Source organism: Pseudopodoces humilis, chromosome 10 (genome assembly GCF_049639895.1).
Source record: "Pseudopodoces humilis isolate 2021_Gansu_Grassland_sample_001 chromosome 10, ASM4963989v1, whole genome shotgun sequence".
NCBI classification, from domain to species: Eukaryota; Metazoa; Chordata; class Aves; order Passeriformes; family Paridae; genus Pseudopodoces; species Pseudopodoces humilis.
Window position 1 is genome coordinate 27,840,993 of NC_142209.1, and position 21,345 is coordinate 27,862,337.

General features: G+C 46.0%; 1 protein-coding gene across 1 annotated transcript; it reads right to left on the reverse strand.

The window, feature by feature from the left end:
- On the reverse strand, nucleotides 1-18,483 carry C8B (complement C8 beta chain). The gene is made up of 12 exons (XM_014250964.2): nucleotides 18,340-18,483; nucleotides 16,837-16,978; nucleotides 15,654-15,795; nucleotides 14,834-14,975; nucleotides 12,665-12,797; nucleotides 11,885-12,082; nucleotides 10,267-10,507; nucleotides 8,368-8,496; nucleotides 7,496-7,659; nucleotides 5,283-5,436; nucleotides 3,638-3,706; nucleotides 1-2,262 (listed from the first exon to the last, which is right to left on the reverse strand). Exons 1-12 carry the CDS (start codon nucleotides 18,417-18,419, stop codon nucleotides 2,111-2,113), a joined length of 1,746 nt encoding a protein of 581 aa, XP_014106439.2. The 5' UTR covers nucleotides 18,420-18,483; the 3' UTR covers nucleotides 1-2,110.
- Nucleotides 18,484-21,345: the final 2,862 nt, after the last annotated feature.

Sequence of the window (21,345 nt, forward strand, 5' to 3'; positions counted from 1 at the left end):
AAAGATGGTACCAAAATTTAATGCCAACCAAAATGAAACAATAAAAGATTCAGCACAGTGTTTTTTATCACCCTCCAGGTTATAATAAATCATTAGTTAGGCGAATCAAAGCACAAAATCACAAGGACAAGGTAAAGTTATGTCCTTTATGGGAGGATTCTAAGCCTACAGGCTGAATATTCAGCCACTGCTGAACTCATACTTCAGTCAGACTGTCCTGATGATCTTGATGACTGACAAATCTCTCCTCTCTTCCTCCAAAAATTAAAATCCCCAAATATACAAACTCAGGTACTGTCACCACTTCAAAAAAATCTGTGTTTTTCTGGTTTGGGAACAATGGTCCCAAGTCAAGTCGCTACACTTGGCTGTCCTCGCTGCAGCAGTGGAGAGAGGCACCACTGCCGTGTATTTAACCAGCTTGATGATCAGGAAAGGTGGTTAAATTTACAAAAGCCACTTGACTCATCTGAGAAATGTCCTTAATCAGATGACATGATGATTCTCAACAAGGGCAGGCAATGACACTGCAGTTTGTGTCCTCAGAGGTGAACCATGCTCAGGGTCCTCACCTCCACAGAGGTTTCTACAGAGCCCCTGCATAAAACCTGGAGGAATATCCTACGTCAAACAAGCAGTGACCTCTTTGACCATGACCCAAAAAAGAATCTCTTGGCAAATTTCCATCACACAAAAGATATTGCAGCTACACAGTGGAAAAGGGAAATGTTTTGGGTTGGCAGCTAAATGATGAAGCCCATAATGAGCACAGAGCCCTCTTGTTTTACATATGCAATGTGCTCTGCCTTTCTTAAAGCTGTCACAGAAGCCCTGTCGATAAGTGTGGAGGCGGCATGAGGGCTACAACTAAATGCATGTTCCATTGTTCAGATGTCAGGGAGCCTGAGCTGCTCTCACAGGAATTACATTCAGACAACGTCAGTCTGAAAGGAAAGGAACGGGCGATACCAGCCCACCATCACCAGCTCTGCTAAAAAACCCTCAGAAGAAGAGTTTGACCTTGTGGATGTTAGAAGACTCACAACACTCATGAACAACTTTGCACTGGTGGAATTGCCTTTTGGAGCATAGCTATTGCTGGTTGTTTTGCAGCAGGTCCAACTAAATGTCTTGGCAAAAATCATTTACCACCACCAAAGCTGTAGGAGGCAAGTCCCTGGAAGGATCCAGGCTCATGGAATGGTGCACAGTGTTTTAAAGTTCCTCTGTTAGACCTGGACTGTGATGCACAGCTCCAGGGATGGTAATAACAGGCAAACCAGTTTGTCTTTTTTCACAGTGAACTCTCTCCAAGTCAGATGTCCCACCCTGCATGGACCCAGCAGCAGCTGGAACACTGGATTTCATGGGATCAGACTTTTTAACCAGAGCTTGTCTGGGGCAAATGCAGCTACTCGGGGCAGAAGATCTCAGGGGATGTGCAGACAGCTTTTTCCAAAGGTTCCATTTGTCCCAGAGAAGCTGTGGCTGCCCCATCCCTGGCAGTGTCCAAGGCCAGGTTGGACAGGGCTGGGAGCAACCTGGGATAGTGGAAGGAGTCCCTGCCCATGGCAGGGGTGGGAACAATACAATAAATTGGGCAAGCAGTGTAGTGAGGCACAGTGGCTCTAAATGTCACGTTAGATACTGTGGTGCTCATTGAGATTTAGGCTTTAATGTGCTGGATTTTGCTCCACATGACACAGCTGCCTTCACAGAAGCTGTGCATCAGTGCACATCCTGCTGCACGTAAGATCAAAGTGTCTCTTCTTATCTCAAAGGAACCTTCAGCAACAAGACAGTGTAATTTGAAATCATGCAGCTACCAAATAAAGACAGAGATAAAGCTTGTCTCATTTAGCCCATTGCAATGAAGACAGGGAAAAGGCAAAATACTGAGGTTGGTAAGCACATTCAATCCCACTGGACAACTGAACATCCAAGGGTGTGGTTCCCAACACCCCCCAGCTCCCAGTGTCTTCTGAAATGTTCCTGATTTGGAGGAGACCCATGGGCAGAGCGAGGCCAGCTCAGAAAGCAGTGAGGTGATGTCCTCCCAAGCAGTCTGCCAAGTGCCCTCCAGTTCTGTGTGAGCTCCTGCTGGTTCCTTCTAGCAAGGAACTGCCTCAGAGTCTGGCCCTGAGCACGAGGAGCCGCCGTTCTGTGGGGCAGGGTTGTTGCACTGTCGCCTTCTTGTTCTCTGACCTCCTGAACACGGGGACCAGCTGGCCCAGCACCCCCAGCTTCCATTAACAGCAGCATCTGGAAAAGAAACAACCATAAAGCTGGAAAAGACAGTCAGAAACAAGCAGCTCTTTCCATGGAAGAGCTGTCAGCTCCCATGAATTGCATTTGAATATGAACAGCCCTGCTAACCCTGTCCCCATCACTAACAATATACTCGAGTTGTTAACAGTGAGGGGTTGTTTCAGAGATGTTAATTCTCTGTTCAGCATTTCTGGTGTTTGTTCAAACTACACTTCAGGAAGATATGAAAGGGGAGAAAAAAAAGGCAATTAGCTTTATCTTTGCTTGAAGGATGTTTCTCTCTTTGTCCAAGTTCAGGCCTAGATATGAAACAGACCAACTAAACTTGTCTTGGCCATATTTTGAGGTGGTAGGGGCAGTGTTAGCACTTCAGTGAACAACAGCTTGACTATTCAGCTTTCCCTCCATTGCTTTTCCTATTACACTGATTCTTCTGGACCCTGAGCATGTGAGTGACATAAATTCAAAATCCTGAGAATCACAGAGGCAACACATAAAAGGAGGAAATGGGAGTGAGAAATGAAGTTACAGTGTTGACAAATGGATGGATGTGAGCTTTGAGAGGGTTGGATGTGACCATGAGTGTGAAAAACAGACTGAAGTAAGGTGTCAGTGACTCCACCATTCAAGGCTCCATGGACTGCCTTAGAAATATCCAAAAGCTGACCCCCTGTTCAGTGAAATCTTGGCTTAAAGTGCGTTTCAGCCTGGCTCAGTTTGGACACAGCCATGCAGAATGAATACTGGGTAAGGCTGTAAACAAAGCCAGTGATAAATGCAGTGCATCAAATTGTGGGTTGGTGCCAGAGCTCTGGGTGCCTGGGATCTGGTAGTATTTAGCATCTAAATTAATGAGCTGGAAGAAGTAAACAAAATGATTAAATTCACAGATGATCCTAAACTAGAAGGAGTTAAGAACATCAGTCAGGAGACAGCAGAGACATAAAGTTGACCAAGAAGCATTAATAAATATTTTGAAGCAACATAATAAGATTTTATGATTAGAATGCATGGTAGCATATCTGGGGGGGAACACTTTGCAATATGCTGGCTTTATCAAAGGGAAAAACTTAGGAAACAGAGCTGTTTCCTAAGGAGGAGACCTGAGGCTTTCCAGGGATTGTGAACTAGGCAGGAATTCCTATTTGGATACAACTGCAGGCCATGTACACGCAAAAAGAAACCCACCTCCTCAAGAGGGCACAGAAATTCAGACGAGGGACAGGGAAAACACATCTGTCCCCTTTGCAGGGGCTCAGCTGGGTGCATTGAGCTGGGCAGCCTGGGGACAGCCAGGGCTGGCATCACTCCCCATCCCTGGACACTCCTAACACCGCTGGGATTGTCCCTGGGAGCTGGGGACTCTCACCTTTCCTCCTGCTGATCTCGCAGGCGGTGCCGCTGTAGCCGAGGGGACACAGGCACTCACACTCTGCTCCTGAAAGCAAGCACAGGGGGTGGGAATTACAGTCCTGGAGCCACACTGCCCAGCAGGCATCCACTTCTCTCCAGCACTTCATCTTCTGGGAGGAAGGGACAGTGGGTGAAATGGCATCGCTTTTCTCCAGTGCTGAAGGGATCAGTACCAATGAAGAGGGGAGCTGGGACTGTCCTGCACTCCCTCTCACCTCTCCAGACATTTGTTCCTGCCCTGCAGCTCCACCTCAGACCCACTGGTGCAATTCCACAAGCCAGGGGACCACAGACTCCTCCTGCTCTTCTCCAAAAGAGATCACAGAATCCTGGGATGGTTTGGGTTGGGAGGGACCTTAAAGCTCATCTCATCCCTGCCATGGGCAGGGACACCTTCCACTCTCCCAGACTGCTCCAAACCCTGTCCAGCCTGGCCTTGGACACTTCCAGGGATCCTGGGGCAGCCACAGCTTCTCTGGGCACCCTGTGCCAGGGTCCCATCACCCTCACAGCCAGGAATTCCTTCCCAGCATCTCATCTGTCCCTGCCTTCCCTGTGGCCTCCTCGGGACTCACTCCAGCAGCTCCATGTCCTTTCAGTATTTGGGGTTTCATACCTCGGCACAGCACTGCAGGTGGGGTCTCTGGAGAGTGCCCTTGGTAAAGCTGATAAAGAACAAACTGCAGCATCAAGAAAGAGCAACCAGGACAGGAATATCCCAACTAGGTTTTGTGGCTGAGGAAAAGCCCAGTATCCCTGCTCTGTCAACCCAGGGATGTGCATCCCGTGTCAGGAACCTGGAGAAGAGTTCCCATTTAAGAAAATCCATGGCCATTTAAAACTTTTGCTGAGAAGATCCTAAATGAAATACTAACCTGAACTCAGCTCCTGTAAAGTTATTTAAACAAAGGTCACCATAAGACAAATGCTTGAATTGCTACAATCAGCTGGCTGGTACCTGAAGTGATCATTTCTGCATTAGATACAATCTGATGATAACAATTCTCATCAGGACTTCTGCAGATGCAGATTGGAATTAGGCACTTGACAAAATGGTCCCTTTGTTAGAAGCTCTCATCACATCATATATCTCTTGTTTAGGCAAAGCGGTTTTCATTTAATTTGATTATTTTTCCCCTTCATTTTTTAAATCACAGCCTGCTTACAGAGGAGGACAGCTTCTATCAGAAACAGGGGGAGGTGGTGGTGATCGCTGTGCTTGGCACTTATATGGTGCTTTCCATCTTCAAAACCCTTTTACAAACACTAATTAATGCTGAGACAGTAGTCACTTCTCCAGGAGGATGGAAGCAATCTTAAAAGCAAAAGAAGGAGACTTAAAGATGTTAAGGATTATTTTTTTTATAAATGAATAACTGAGAAGTAACAAATTCTCCTGTGAAACTGATACAGATAATGGTCACTCCCATGACAAAGACACATCCCTTGACTTTACTGTCTTTACTTACCAGGACTCTCCAAACAGAGCAACTTTAAAAACACAAAGTAATTCCCAATGTCAGGAAAAACTGAAGAGCAGCTTGCTTGCCATGTGCTCCCCACGAATTCCCAGCTAATTTCAGAGCAGAGGAGCCCTGTACCTGTCAGGAAGGGGATGCCATTCCCGTGGCACGGAGCACAGCGACAGGAACTGCTCTCCAGCTGGAACTCCTCCAGAGCCCGGCGCAGATTCTCCTTTATTCTGCTGGAATCAGCCAAGTCAGAGGGAGCCACCAGCTCATACAGTGGCTCTGCCTAAAGGGAGGGGAGAAACTCCATTAATTCCTGAGCTCAGAATGCCATGAACATCACAAGGCTGGGCGGTGGCACAGCTGGAGGGGAAATGGAGGCTGTGTGGAAATCTCCAGGTTTTCCATTGCTATTGGCTAAAACCTTATGAACAGCAAGGCCACAATGTCAGGAACGCTCCCAGGGATGCTCCCCTTGGCTTCCCACACCAGAGCAGTTGGAAATGTGTAACAAAATGCAGCAGCCACTTTGTTGGATAAGAAACAGGCTAAGTTGCACAGGAGTTTCATTAAATCCTTTCTCATCCATTTTTCTGGTACAGATGTTTACAGATCAGATTTGCTCAAACTTACATTTTCTGAGTGATCTCTTACTCTGATTTAAAAAATTTCCCCTAAAAACCATCCACAAAAATCTCCTCCTACAGCCCCCCAGCACAGCCAGAGGCACCAGAGGCATCAGCACTTCCACCTTCACCACTCCTGCATTTCAGGGCTGGTTTTTATCCTTGTGGAACCCAGGTAAGGGTTTCATTGCCTTCCAGAAAGGAGAGGATTTGATCTCCATCTGCAGATGGGGTCAGGGGGAGAAGACAAGGGACCAAGGAGACCTTGGCTCACTCATTTATTTTCTCCTGAGAACAAGGGAAATTCAAAGTGTGGTGTTAACAGTGCCATCACCCACTCCTGCCAGGAGGATGATAGTTCCATGTGCCACCAGAGCATCCATCCCCAACTCCCATCCTCACTGCAGAGGCGCTGCCGTGCAGGCCACGCACAGGAAACACAAAAAAAATCACCCTCCTGCCATCACAGGCTCAAACTACAAGAATTAAAGAATGTTCCAATAAAAAAAAAAAAAAAGTTCCTCATTTCCTGCTGCTGTACATCCACTCTTCATCAATTATCTGTGATCCATACTTTGCTTTTTGAATTCAGATCATACAAATGAGGAAATACACTAAGAGTGACCTGCCAAGTCCCTCCAGCAGATGATTTATGAACTGATTTGCTTTAGTTTTCCCTAACTAAGCATTCTTGGGCTGACATTTAGTCACACTCCGCTGGTACTTTTGATCTTCAAGCCCCACAGGGATATTGGTATGGAAATGAAGATACCAAATCCAAATTACATCCGCCTGAGGTTTTTCACTGGGCAGTCTGGTCAGTGATGCCAGGCAAGACAAAGAACACCTCAGTTCCTCATGGGAGGTTTTTCTGTGTGTGGGATTTGGTGCTGAGGGCTGCATTTCTCTTGTCTCCTGCCCTGAGACCTCCCAGTGCATTTCTGGAAGGTCAATCCACAGCACACCAGGGGCTGCAGCAAGTGCCAGATGGGCACTGGCTGTGTTTCCAACTTACTGATTTTTGCTTGCTTCACCTTTTTAGAATTCACCTTTTTCTCGAGAAACACCCCCCTTGTACAAATGTAAAGATTTTTGCCAAAAATTAAATTCTACAATGAAAAGCAACTATAAATCAACTTCTACCTCTACCAGTCCAAACTCCCATTTAACAGGATATTCTCTTGCACCTTGGTACTGTTCACTCATTTTGACATTAAAGATGATGAGGCAGAACTGCTACACACTTCTGCTGGCTTTTTTGCATTTCTAAAACTCTCCAGGATCAAAAATCCTTGAGCCTTCAAAGCCTAGCTCCTGTTTTTAAGGTTCAGCTAAGCTGCACAAACATCCAGGCGTGCACAATGAACCACCTGACCTGCTGAACCAGAAAGAATGGCCACTGCTGCTCACAGAAGTTGATAAACATCAAGGAAAATAGAAATCCTTATAAAATACATGCTGCCAGATACAATTTTTGGCAAGAAATGACATCTGCACATCCAAGTTAAAGGGTTAAAGCTGTTTACTTTATGTATTTCCAGCCACAGTCCCTTTAAAGAATTGCACCTTTGCATTTCTGAATATTCACTTAGAGAAGCCACGCTGCACTATAAGGTCTGTTTTTCCTGTTTTGTTTTTTTCTCTCTAAATCCTATTTATTTAAACACAGAGCTCTCCAAGGTGTTCAGCTGGGGCTGGAGGAAGTGGAGAGTGCAGTACCTTCAGCTTTATGATCTCAGGGTTGTACTGCACAGCATCTCCCCACTGCTGCATGAGCTGGGCCGTGGGCAGGTCCCTGTGGGCCAGCGTGGTGATGTCTTCACTCGCTCCGCCGCGGACCAGCGCCACGAAATCCTCCACAAACTGTTTCCTGGCAGTGCTGTCTGCAAAAATGCACTCAGGGAAGTGCCCAGCTCTGCCCAGGTTGTGCCTTTGTGGGCTGCAGTTACCAGCTAACAGCAAAATCGCTCCCACACACACCCGTCCCACCCAGAGGGCAAAGGAAAAAGGCCACAAGTGCTGCTCACCTGGTTTCCTGCAAAGTGTGTCCTGTGTCCCCCTCCTGCTCCCTTGCAGGAATTCCCCAGCCTGCCCCCTGCACCCCTCCCCTAAATTCCTTCCCCATGGTTTTAGGCTCACAGGTCCTTCCCCAGCCCGATGCTCCTCGCCACCAGGAATATTCCCTGTTCTCCTCCATGTATTTCCAGGTGCACACCCCCAGCTCCCCACATCCCCAGGGGCTCCCACAGCACCATCACCTTCCTGCTTTCCCCATCAGGATGTGAAAAGAGGTGTGCTGGGTTGCCCTGCTGAGAGGTGGGGGTTGATATTTAACACAGGCCAGGTGGGTAGTGGGTGATCTGTCCCTGCTTCTCCTTGGGCTGCTGAGCAGATATTTACTCTCTACACAGAAAATCTTGGAAAAACCCCGAGCTCTGAGACATTTCCCCTGTGTTAAGCCTGGCTGGGGTTAGCCAGCAGACTCAAAAGTGGCTGTGAAGGAGTGGGGAAATATTTCAGGCAGGCAAGATCACAAAACCTTCCTTTCACTATGAGAAAGAAATGAAATGGCAGAAGTATTTCATGCTTACCTCCAATCTCTTTCAAAAGGGCTTTACAGCCAGCTGAATCTACTCCAAGTCCCACAGAGATTTTACGAAGATCCACAGCAATGTTAAAGCCCTTCTGTGCACATTTCTGGACATCACTCAGAGAATAACCTTAAATACACAAAAAACTGTAAGGATTTAATACAACTGTTTCGTGTTCTATGTCCACATACACAGAAAATGAGAGTTGATGAGTATTTTTGCTTTAGGAAAAGAAAAAAAAAGATATGCTGAAGAAGATTATTTCTTGGGTTTTTTTAATACTTAACAGAACTGTATGAAATGAAATGAAATCTCTATGTTTTACAGAACGCTCTGAAGCAAAGTGGAAATGCAAGGTAAAAGCTGGAAGAGGAGGATTTTAGTCACCCACCAAGCTGCACTGGGTTAAGCACAGCTGCAGTGGGTAGGAAAACAGTGCATGTCCAACCACAGACTACCCATCACCTCTTCCCATGCCCAGGATCCAGGTTTTTTAAGAGGAATAGATGGAATAGCTTTTCCTCTTTTCACCAGCTCACATCTCCAATTCTCTGCTGCCAGAAGAGTCCTAAGTGCTTCATGGAAATGTAGATTGGGTATCAGGAAACATTTCTTCACCAAAAGGGTTTTCAAGCCCTGGAAGAAGTTTCCCAGGGCAAGGGTGGAGTCACCAACCCCAGAGGGATTCACAGGACATGTGGATGTGGCACGTGGGGACATGGTTTAGTGGTGGCCTTGGCAGTGCTGGGTTAACACTCAGAATCCATGATCTTAGAGAGCTTTTCCAACCTAAAGGATTCCATGATTCTAAGATGTGGCAGATTGGATTCTGTGTGAGAGCAGAGCAAGAACCAACCATGTCACACAGTGTGTGATACCAGGTCTGCAAGAGAAAATTTCAGTTCCAGCACAGACAGTACAAAGATAATGAGGGATTTGAAGGGAAAAACCTGAATTCTCAGGCTGGACCTACAAAACCCTAATGAGAACTTAAAGCCCAGTTCAGCACTTGTGTGAAAATGTTGTTTTTGCTGCAGGATCCTGATCTGGGACAGCAGACACTGTGCTTTTTGATGCAAATAATAATACTTAGTTCAAACAAACGTGGATTGTGATGGGCCCACAGCAACAGCTGAGAAATTGGGAAACTCTGTTAGAATTTGAATACCTGAAATGTGAATCTAAATTCTGTCCCTCCCTCTGTTTCAGGGTAAGGAACATCCCACACAGCAGAAGAACAAACATAGAGAGTACTGCACAAAGCAGAGCCCAGTAAATGCCTCTGCAAACAGCAGAGGCAGTTCCTCACTCCCCTGCCAATGAATAAATAATTAAGAGTGCAGCTATTGATTAATGTCACACTGCTCACTCTGTCCTACACAACAATCATCATTTCTCACAACAAAGGGAGCCAGAGCCAAAGAGCAGGAGCAATGTCAGGCACAAGAGTCACCCAGTAAATTATTTACTGTTTCCTACATGCTGGAAAAGCTCTCCAGGCTAAAGGTGTTTCAAAACTGCCATTTGAAAGGCAGTGGAAAAAGGACTTGGATGAAGGTTTTCAAAGCTAACAGAAGTGTTAAGATCCACGATTCTAATTCATCTCAACATCTTGTCAGCCTCTAAAACATGTTGTCTAAAATACTTGCCACAGGGCCTTTCTTTGTGAACTAAATCCAGCCCATGATGCTGAGCATGCTTTGAAAACCTCTTCATTCACTGCCAACGAGCACCTCTAACCACATTTCCTGCTGGATTTCTTTGAGATGCTCTTGACTCCTTCTCCCATCATCTCCCTCTCCTGATCTCAGACCTGAGCCATCCCTGTGTGCCTGCACAGAAGTTTTCCCACCCAAAATCTGGCCCCAAAGCTCCTTCCCAACCACCAGATGCACGCACCCGCCCTGCGGAGCTCGTCGCTGTTCATGACCAAAGTGTATTCATAGATGCCTCCAACAGTGGCCTCCTTGATGAAGTGTGTCCCAAAATCCCTGTAGAGCTCCCGGAATTCCCCGTAGCTGTATTCCGCGGGGAGCTGCCGGAGCCGCTGCAGGAACTCGTGATGCAGCATCAGGGCTCGGGGCTTCAGCTTGTAAACACCAACAGCCAGCTCAGAACGGGCGTGGATGAACTTGCTGGACTGCAGGAAAGGCAGGAGCATCATCAGGAGAATCCAGGAGGAGTGAGGGATGTCACTCTCATGACAGCGTGAATTCCACGTTTGCAGTTGAACAATCAGCGCTGCTCGGGGTTTATTGACTGCACAGTTTCCAACTGGAAACCCTGTAACTGGAAATCTCCTAACTAACTTTTGTAAAAGTAAAACTTTTAGTAGTCAATGTTCCTGAGACTCAGGCCATGACTGGGACACAGGAAAAGGCAGGGTCCAGGTTCTGATGTGGCACATCCAGAATGCAAGGACACCTCAGCATCCTGCAGGACCTAATAAACCTGATGATCAATAACCTAAGCATCCTTCACCCCTAATAAAACTTCATCTCTCACAAGCTCTCTCCTGAAAAGTTCTGACATCTGAAATTATGATTTTTATGGGAAATGGTCATTCTCTGGCTGAGCCAGATTCATATTTGTATTTCACAGAATATGCCTTTATCAAAACTGAAAGAAGTAAACACAAACACTCCCTCTCTCTCTCACACACACACACATTTATATGTCTCTGTGTAGGTATGTAAACATGGATCATTTTTTTTCTCTCCCCTTTCTGGCACAGAAGTCTGGAACAGAAAATCTATTCCATTATGTTCAAAGGATTTAGTGTTCAGTTGTCTGGGCCAGCAGGACAAGCACATCAGGGAGGGATCAGCATAGAATGCTGCAGCTTAAATAATAAAATCAGGACTTAAATATTTGGTTTCTTTATGCATTTCTGTCCAAATGCTTCTCATCAACCTCTGATCTTGTTGTGAGAAATTCTACTTTGCACAAAGCAAATGCAGGGAGTACTTTGCCATTCCTGAGTACACTTTATACCAAAAGGAGTCACACATTGGTGATACTATTACACCACTGATATGAGCTACCTTTGTTTATGGCAATAACAGATGAAAAAAAAGAAAAGAAATGATGGCAGTCATAGGAGCTATAGATTCAAGCTGAAGAGGCTTCTTGGTTTCAATTTTTCACTACAAACATTCAAAGGTGGATGTCCAGCAGGGCAGTGGACAGACCACACCAAGAATCAGAGAATATCCACAGCTGGAAGGCACCCACAAGGATCACTGAGTCCTCTCAACAACTTGTGGCTGATTTCAAAGGTCAAGCAGCCCAGATCCTGGCTGAGAGCTGAATGGAAAAGCTCCTGGATGCTGCAAACACAAAGGAAGGCATTGTGGGGGTAGTCAAGACTTGGACAAATGGCAGAATCCAGGTGGGGGAAGGATTTGATTTGGATTTGATGTCCTGGCTGCTGACCTGAGGAGGAGCCTCAAACCAACACACACCCACACACTTACAGGGAACACATTAGCAGGGAATTAAGTGGAGCAGTGCTTACACTTGAAGAAAATCTTTTCATCCTCTGCATGAACTTCTTGAACCTCATGTCATTTGAATTGTAACCAAGTTCAAACACTTTTGGTATTTTTATACCGATGCTGAAGCTTGACTGCGAAGCTTTTGCCTTCAGGACACTGCTTTCATAATTTGAGTAGGAGTCATATTCAGTCATTGTAAATTCATATTTGCCTTTGGTCTAAACAGAAAGGAAAAACAACACATCTCATTTCCTGCACAGTGATTGTACACCTGAAGCGTGGGGAAGGAATGCAGACACAAATATACTTGTGAATTAATGCTTGCACTTTGAAGATGAAAAGCCTTGTATAATTGCAAAGCACTATTATTATTAACACAGGTACTTCAAGAATACTTGATTTACAGCAGCAGGAAAGCTCCTATCTCCTCCATACTGCAAGGTCCTCAGGCTTTCACTTAATATGTCAATCTTATGCAAAGAAGGTGAAATCTTAAACACAGGCATCAATTAAAATACAAATTCTAAAAGGAAAAGGTTTCCTTGTGGGCAGCACTCAAAAACATCATGTCATCAGAAGCACTGAGGTCAAATACATAATATTTGAAATACAGCTTTGATGGATGACAGGAGCAAGTTCTCACACAAAGCATGTGGTGTGTTCAACACCGTGGAGTGCGTGGGCCATGAGGATGTTCTAGAACAGGATAATTACAAAATGATCCAGCAATGAAGCTTTGGGCACTGAATCCACTGGAATATGTGTGTGTAAGTTTATTTGCAGGCACATCTGGCACGTACCTCTGGTGTGTAGCTTTCTATGTTGTACGGCTTCCTGAACCTCGTGTCCCTGATGTAATGGGGAGAACATCCCCCAGCGTAGTACCTGTGATCCAGGACCAACCCTTCCAAGCTGTTTGTGAAGATATTCAACCTGGAGGTGAAGCAGAACACCAATATTTCATGGTACCATCAATTCAGAGCTAAACACTAAATCCCTTGGCTGAGAAAGGTAAAATATTGTTTTATTTGGTCACAGGCTCTTTGCTTCACACTTCTTTAATTTGAAACCCCAAAAGAAAGTTTGGGCTCCTTCACTGTCCAACCAAACCAGGTGCTGCAGAAGAACCTGACTAATGAGAAAGCAAAAGACAGAGCTGGATTTTGATACTTTTGATGAATATAAATAGCAATTTTCATCCCCCAGCTGTGAATGACACCACTGTTACTGCACCAGCACTGGCAGCTTTGTGGCCTTTTAGTGGAACTCTCCAGGAAAAGCAGAACAAACTGGACCAGCTGAACCCCCACCCCATCAGGCTGCTACCCTGAGCATCCCAAAATATTCACAGCATCCATCAGGACCTTCAAAGACAGGTTTGCCAGCCCATGGCATCAATCCAGACTGATTTTTAATTCACACTTCTCCATTCTGGTTTATCAGCCAAAATCTTTGCCAGGTTGGTCAAGGGTCAACCAGAGGTCAGTAGATAACAGTAAAAATTGTTGGGGAACAAGAAAAGAGGTACTCAAGCAATAGCTCAGATAATCCTTGAGACCACAGGGAGTTTTCCTTTGATTTCAGTGGATGATGGACAGAAACCTTAACCTTTCTGCTCTAAGGAAGGATGTAGCACTGCAGTTTGTGGAGATGAGGAGATTAAACCCCATCACTTGCTTTGCCCATTGTTGCTGGTGGGATGAAACTCCATCAAAAAACCTCCACAAAAAAGCTCTCAGTGCTCCAGGACTCTGTTGGATCTGCCCCTCCTGATTTTGGGGAGAGAGGCTTACATGATAATGACTCTGAAGCTGTAAAAAAATTAACTCTAATTTTAGAACAATCTGGAAAAAAAAGGGAAGTCCACTAAAAGCAAATTACTGAGCAATTGTAGCTTCAAAGAGATGAGAAGCATGTTCCTATAATTGTCCAACATTATTTTTAATTTTGATTAAACTCCAAAGTACAAAGCATTAGCAATGACATGTGCAGCAGCCATATCTCCAGAGAATAATGAGAAAATTATATTTTTCCTTGCAATATGATTTTCCTTTTTCTTTTTTTTTAATGTAAAAAGCATTTTTTTCCCTGCAGAATTAGAAAAAAACCAAAAACCCCTCTTTTCACACAGTCTGATCTTACAGAAAGTTGTCACAATCTTAGCCTGCAAAAGCTGAATCCATTCAGACTTAGATTTTAATTCCCACAGAGCTGCTAATATGCAGGTTTACCCTACCCCACTCACACAAAGCACAAAAATTCCACCACCTCTCAGTGTCATGCAAGAAATCAAAGGAATTTGAACACTGTTCTCTCTCCCCACCAAAAAACATTGCAGGCTGTAAGGATACAAACCCAAGGAATCATGGAATGACTGGGTTAGGAGGGACCTTTAAAGGTCATTTAGTCCCACTCCCTGTCACGGGCAGGGACACCTCCCACTGTCCCAGGTTGGTCCAAAACCCATCCAACCTGGCCTGGGACACTTCCAGGGGTGGGGCAGCCACAGCTTCTCTGGGCACCCTGTGCCAGGGCCTCACCAGCCTGAATTTATTCCCAATACCCCATCTAACCCTGTCCTCTGGCAATGGGAACATTCCCCCTTGTCCTGTCACTCCAGGCCCTTGTAAATCATCTCTCTCCATCTTTCTCATTGACTCCTGCAGGTACTGCAAGGCTGCAATCAGATCACCCCCAGAGCCTCCTCTTCTCCAGGCTGAACAATCCCAATTCTCTCAGCCTTTCCCCACAGCAGAGCTGCTCCATCCCCCTGAGCAATTTGTGACCCTCCTCTGGTCTTGCTCCAACAGGTCAATGTCCCCCAGGTTTTGGATCAGGTTCCTGGGTCCCAGCTCACTCCTGGATACAGCAGCTGCTCCAGCTTTCCTCTGTTCAGTGTTTGTCTGGAGTCACACTAGATCATCCTCAGCCTTAAATAAAAGAGCATCTCACCAAAGTCACAGACTTACCCTTTTGCCAGATTCTCTATTCCCCAGTACTCTTCCATCTTCTGGTCACATTTCCTGAACACTTTTTTGCAGTTTTTCTCGTCTGACTGGTCCCCACAGTCGTCATCCCCATTGCAGAGCAGCCTCCGTGCAATGCATCTCCCTAGGATGGAAGGGGAAAGTCACTCATAAAACAATCTGTGATCACACTCCCTGACATGGAGTCTTGGAGCAAAATAGAAAATTTCTGGAATGAATGGTTCAAATCTAGCTGGAAAAAAAAAATTCTTCTCTATCTGCATGGATCCCCAAAGTCCATCAGTTTCACTCAAAAGCGTCATAATCTTAAAATTCCTTGCTCATTTTAGGAAAAAATCCACAATAATTAAAAGTACAAAAAAAATGTAGACTGTTTTTGGTAATTTTTTTTTTCATTTTGAGAGAACAAACGTGCCTTTTCAGCAGGCCTTGTAAATGGTATTATTTTTTTTCTCTCTTCCCATGTCCACAATTATTGAGTGTTTTCAGTCTCACCAAAACACTGGAAGATGGAAAGCAGAGTGTTTTCCTTTGCCCCATCTCAGGTGCTGAGTTCCTGTTGCTGTCACTTGTGCCACAGATTTTGCTGCTACAACCAGGTTGTAGTTTCCTATTTGGAGATTCTAAAGATGGCTAATGGACTCACTCAAAGTCACTGACACAAACACAAGCATGGACAGAGCCAGGTCAATTCCTGGCATCCCTCTGGCCCAGCAAACTCCTGTAGAAGCAGAAATTCAGCACAGTGGCATCAGAAGTGACACCTGATTAACCTGAGCAGCGCCAGTGCCCAAACCCTTACCTGTAACTGCACACACAAACCCATCACAGCGAGCTCTGCTCCTGCAAGGGCTGCTCGTGACGCACTCCTCAGCTTCTCTGTCCGAGTACTCACAGGCATCTCCACTGAACTGCGAGGGCTGCTCCAGGCGGGCAAATCTGTACTGTGATGAAATAAAAAATACTGACTCAAGTGCACAGAGATGGTGAATTTTACGCTTCTCTGGTTGAAAACCAAACTTGGTGTCGCCGAGATCTGATCTAAGCGCACCCTGTCATATTAAAGGAGAAAAGTGTCAGCACAGAAGTGTGATGCTGGTAATTTGCCTCGTTTCAAAGGTTTCTGATCTGCGACAGTTTTAATTTTACTGAGGAAGGGTTGAGGATTGGGAGGGATGAAGGAAAGTTTGCTTTTCTTAGTTTGTTTAAATGAGCCTGACAGTGCAGGGCGGGACTTTCCAAGAGAAAGGAAGGATTCAGTTCCATCTCCTCTCTTTCAATTAGTGCTGGTACCGACATCCCTTGTTATTTTCTGTCAGTGTATTTACTTGCCCCTCTGTATCATTAGGGACTTTTTCCGCCCACAACACTGCTGTGAAGCAGTCAATTACTCCATCCAATATGTCAGCCCTCCTTTTTTCCCCAGCTTCTGAGATTAACTCTTTGATAAGAGGTTTCACTCTCCCCCCAACTCCCAGCATTGGTTATTTCTGCTTAACCCTGGGAACAGCTTTTCCAACTTGTTAGCAGAGGTCTCTCTGGCAACGGGGATTTTGCTCTTCATGCTGTTGGGATCATTACTTTCATTTGATGGGGTTTCTCAGGTGGAAAATGCTGGCTAGCAGACAAGAAAAAGCATCTTAATCCTCAGAGGCACCGAGTGTCTCCAGGTCCCACAGGGCACCATTAGTGGGGAAGGTGCCTCACACTGACGCTGGTAGGACAGGACTGTGTTGCAAAGTCCCTGCAAAGCCTGGCCTTAGACCTTCTCAGGACAGCGAGGCACCCTGGAAAACACTGGAATTACTGGGGGTGGTGAGCTGAAGAGCTAAAAGCCACCTGAAAGCAAAGCCCACAGTCTCACCTGTACAGGGCTTCCCTTGGCAGCCCCCCTGGTTTGCCCAACCCCAGAGACAAAAAGGACAAGGCTCGAAGGAGCTCCCAGCTCCAGGTTTCTCGGAGGTCCCCAGGCCACAGACACTCACCCTTTTCTTCTGGCAGGGGTCACACTTGCTCCAGGAGGACCAGGAGGAGAGGACGCAGTCGCGGGGCTGTGGCGGGACACTCGCGGAGCGGGCGCGCCTGTCCCTGGCCTCGCTGTCACTGCGGCTCGGGGACTCCTGGTCACTGTGTCCAACAACACCAGAGTTTCAGGCTGTGACACCGAGCTGTGAGGACCTGGCACCTCAGCCCATGCTTGTGTGAAACCACATGCCAAGGAGAACTAACACTCACCACGCCTTGTGCGCAACCTCTGGATTTCAGTCCTCATCCTGAGGGCATTGATTCCACTGGCACGGATTCTGTGCGAAATCTGATCCTCTCTGAAGTGCCACAATGGGAAACTAAACCCATGGCCACCAATCTGGGCTTCACCTCAAGCTGTGCAAGCAGTAAAACCTTCACCACCAGCTGCTGCCCTCGCTCCGTGGCTCCAAGGCCAGATACCTCCGTGACAAACACCAACCCAAGAAAAGATCTGGCATGCACTCAGCATTTCTGAAAACCAGGCTGAAGTGTCTCTCTTTGCCCAGCAGCCTGGTTTTCCCCAAACTGGCCAAAGCCAGATTCTCAGATTCTACTCTCAGTTCACGAGCCATTAACCCATTAATCCCTTTCAACCCAGTAACAAACCTGAACCCCAAGTGTGAGCCTTTACTCTTCACCCCAGCCACTATCTCACTCCCCTCGTGACAGCTGTCTCCAAGGTTTCCACAATGCCACGGTTAAAATGCTGCCTCCTCTTTTGGTGGATGCAGGATTTCTGATTAAATCCTCGTCCCACACAAATGCTCCCTTGTTGTACCTCCTTCAAGTGGGGAGCTTTAGTAAAGTGTTGACAGTTTCTTTTCATACCCAGTCTGACAAGGAAACTGCCACAGCCATGTTCCCAATTCTTCCACCCCGACAAGGAACAGCATCAGCCGAAGCTTTAAGTGTGATTTAGTGCCTGGCATGGGGTTCCCATTATAGCATATTAAAAATCAAACGGAATAAAGGAATTACAAAACCTCATCAGCTTGCTGAGGCATGAAATCAAAGCTCAAAGTTCAGAGAACAGTGCAAAAATATAGTTAGACTGGAGAGATTACAAGATGTAGTTCTCTGAAACAGCAAAATCTATTGCACCAGCCGAGAAAGGAACAGCTCTCAGCCACATTCTCACCATTTCTGCACTTGAAGGAAACAATCCCTGTGTGCCCAGCACTGTGTGGGGCAGCCAGCAGGGAAGGAGGCTGCATGTTCAAACAATTCCACGTTACAACACGAGCGTGGCGATTTGTCAGCTCCAATTTATCAGCAGGACTGCCCCTCCGAAGCGGGAACGCTGCCCTACGCCGACTTCCCAACGACGTCTTTTGCCATTCATTAGAGACGCAGAAATTGCTCACGACACCGACTGCGGCCCGTGCAACACCAAAGCCTGTGCTGATCCTGATGGTTTCTCCTGTCATCCCCTGCATGTGGCTTCAGAAACTCGCACTCACCCAAAGCCATGAGCAGTCTGGGCGCCGAGCACCGCACAGAGCAGCAGCAGCAGCAGGTGGATGGGGCGCGGGGCGCTCATGGCGAGGTACCACCGGAGATCCCACACCGCCAACACCCCCACCCTGTCTGCCCCTGCGGGTTTGAACAAGGTTCAAGCAGAAAAAAGAGAAACTGCTGAGCTGCTCTGCCACCCTGTAAACAGCAGATGACCCAGCACCTGGCAGGCTCACAAGGTAAACGCTGCAGTTGTTGGCACACGGCTTTCCCGAGGCGAGCAGGCAGGGAGCAAAGCTCTGCCTAGGAGCAATTTGCACTTTCATTTGTAATGCTCCTTTCAAGGGACGGGGAAAATGAATATTTCAACAAACGAAACATATTTGAGTCTTGGCAAGAAGGAAGTGATAAGTAAACTCAAGTCAGCTTTCTAGGAATAGAGTGCAGAATCATTTATTTATTGCTGCTTTTCATGTCTGTCTTCCAGAGGAAGGTCAGACATGAGGCAGAAGCACTTACTCTCATGCCTCAGGGAAAGCCTTGTCCCTGAGACTGCCCTTCCCTGGGTCATTCCACAGAGATTCTCTGCTCCAAATACCCAAGTCTTTAGCCCATGAAAGCAGGACCTGTCAGGGTATCAAATGTAATGTCTCTGTGTTTTCCTGCTACTACACTGAGTCATTCTGTCTCTTAAATGGTCCTGACTGAGCTGAGAACTTACCATGGGCTGCTGCCATCAGCTCAGGTGTGCTTTCAAAGGCAGATCAGACTGGACCTGGAAGAGTTTTTCTTTGGTTGCCTGTTGAGCCTTCACATCCTGCTGCTTCTCCCTCCAGGTACAGCTTTTTGATTCCTGAGACACAAGCACCTTTCCCTTCATTTTCCTGTTAGTCTTAGCCTACAGCAAGCATCTTACAGAGAGCAAAGGTCTCTGAATCTGTGTTTCCCTGCACAAAATGAGGAATATCACTGTTTTCCCACCCTTCCCCTTGCTGGATAATGCCTTTGAGAAGACAAGAGCCTGACTCTGTGCAACTCTGTGCTTCTAGCAGCACAGTCACCTCTGAGAACTTTGGTGATACAAAGAGCAAATACATTTTAATTTGCTCATTATGGCAATGATGGGGCTATACATAAAATTGTTCATGTTCAATAATACCAAACAAACCCAACAACCTCAGTGCCATTACCTGGCTGAGTGCTACACCTTAAGGTGTCACAGTTACCTTCCAAATGACATTATTTTGCTTGTGGAGCCATGTCCCTGCAAAATAAGCAACTGGCTGAGACATCTTTCTGTTTTGGCAGCCTGCTGATAACAGTTTAACACAGAGAGGCACATTAGCCGAATCCTTGTAGGAATCTGCTCCAAATAAAAGATTGTATTTCAGGCAGCCCTTTTTTCACCCAGAGTTACTGAGCACAGTGATAAAGTGCCCTCTAGACATGGAGGACAAACTGCTAGGGGAGATGATTCAGGCTGTGCAAAGCTTTCTGTTTGCCTTTTGTGCCCGATTTTTTTTCTTCCAAATGACTTTGCCCCAGCTTGAACCCAAGATGTGCCTGTGTGATACAGCTTGCTCAACCTCTGGCACGATTGATTCAGTTGTTAATCATTTGTCCATGACAAAAACAAAACGAAACAAAAATATCCCACAAAAAAAACCCCACTTACAGAAAGGCCTCTCCATCCACAGGACCTTTGCTGGCCAGGAAATACAGCACACATCCAACATTTCAACAGCAGTAAAAGATAAACCAAGATTATAAACACAGAGCACCTTCTAGATAAAACCTCAAACCATGACAGTGATCCCAGCATGTGGAATTTTCAAGCTTCTCTCTGCTGCTTGTCTTTGTTTTGCTGCCTCTCACCAGGCACATCTCAGTGGTGAACATGCAGAAGGAGCAGGGAATTACCAGAAGTGAGGCTCCAACAGGAGCAGGGACCCAAGAGACAGCGTTTCCTACGCTCTTTTCAGAGAGAACTAAAAAGCACCATCAGGTTTTACACATAATTTACAACTTGATTTAATCAGAGGTAGGTCTAACACATGAAATTTATGACAGCAACCACAGGCCATTTTCTGCTTCCTTGGGTGGATCAGGGGGAATGCTGCCTTGTAACACAGCCTGTGTTCTCTTTTCCATTGCTGCTCCTCCTCCACTGGTGACTGTAGCAGCTGTGGCTTTCTGATGAGCTGAAGTCCCAAACCAACCCTCTAGGTTGCTGAATTAGGTTTCATCACACTTGAAAATCAAATGCCCACCATGAAAATGGAGACTGCAAGTGCAACACATCCTTTGCAGAATTCATATCCCGAGTCTGTGAGCCTTTGCTCCCTGTAAATAAATCCTCTAGAGTTTCACCAAGCATGATGGTTCTTTAAATGGCAGTTTCATGTTAAAAGAAAAACTGAAACACATCAGAGCTGAAAGGCCTTCCCTAGGAAGGATCAGACTGGAGCCAGCAGCTCTTTACAGAACTATCAGTGCACCTTTCAAAAAGTTTATTTTTCTCCTCTGAGAAAAGTGTTTTATTTCCTATTTCAGAACTCAGAACGCATTTCCTTCAGAGGAAAAACTCATTCCAAGGTAAAAGGAAGCTTCCCACCAATTTTAATTGTGAAGAACGTAAGGTGGCAAATATATGGTAAAATTTTCAACCAAAGGATACTTCTAGATTTTTACAGCAAACCCCACTGCATCACCATTTTTGTTACTGTTATTTTCTGGTGTGAGGCTGGTCTCTGGAAGGCCCTAGACATAAAAAACTCACCTTGCTGAACTTAATTCTCCTCTTCTGGCTTTTCATCCACTAAAAATAATATCTCATGGTGACTGAGACCAAATCTTTCTACTCTGAAAGCTCTAAAGTCCCGTGAAGAGGCTGAGACAAACTAAGAAAACTCCTCCATGTCCAACCCTTTGTCTCAATCTCCTCTCCATCAGACCTCAAGACAACACAAACTTGTTCTCAAACTAGAAACAGCATATTTTAAAGGGAAAGA

Coding starts and splice junctions, on each gene's coding strand:
- C8B (XM_014250964.2), bottom strand. CDS start 18,419: ATGAGCGCCCCGCGCCCCATCCACCTGCTGCTGCTGCTGCTCTGTGCG. Junction 10,508..11,884: donor TGAAAAGATTTTCTTCAAGT/GTAAGCACTGCT, acceptor CCTTTCCTGCAG/TCCAGCAAGTTCATCCACGC. Junction 3,707..5,282: donor TGGCATCCCCTTCCTGACAG/GTACAGGGCTCC, acceptor GCTTGCTTTCAG/GAGCAGAGTGTGAGTGCCTG.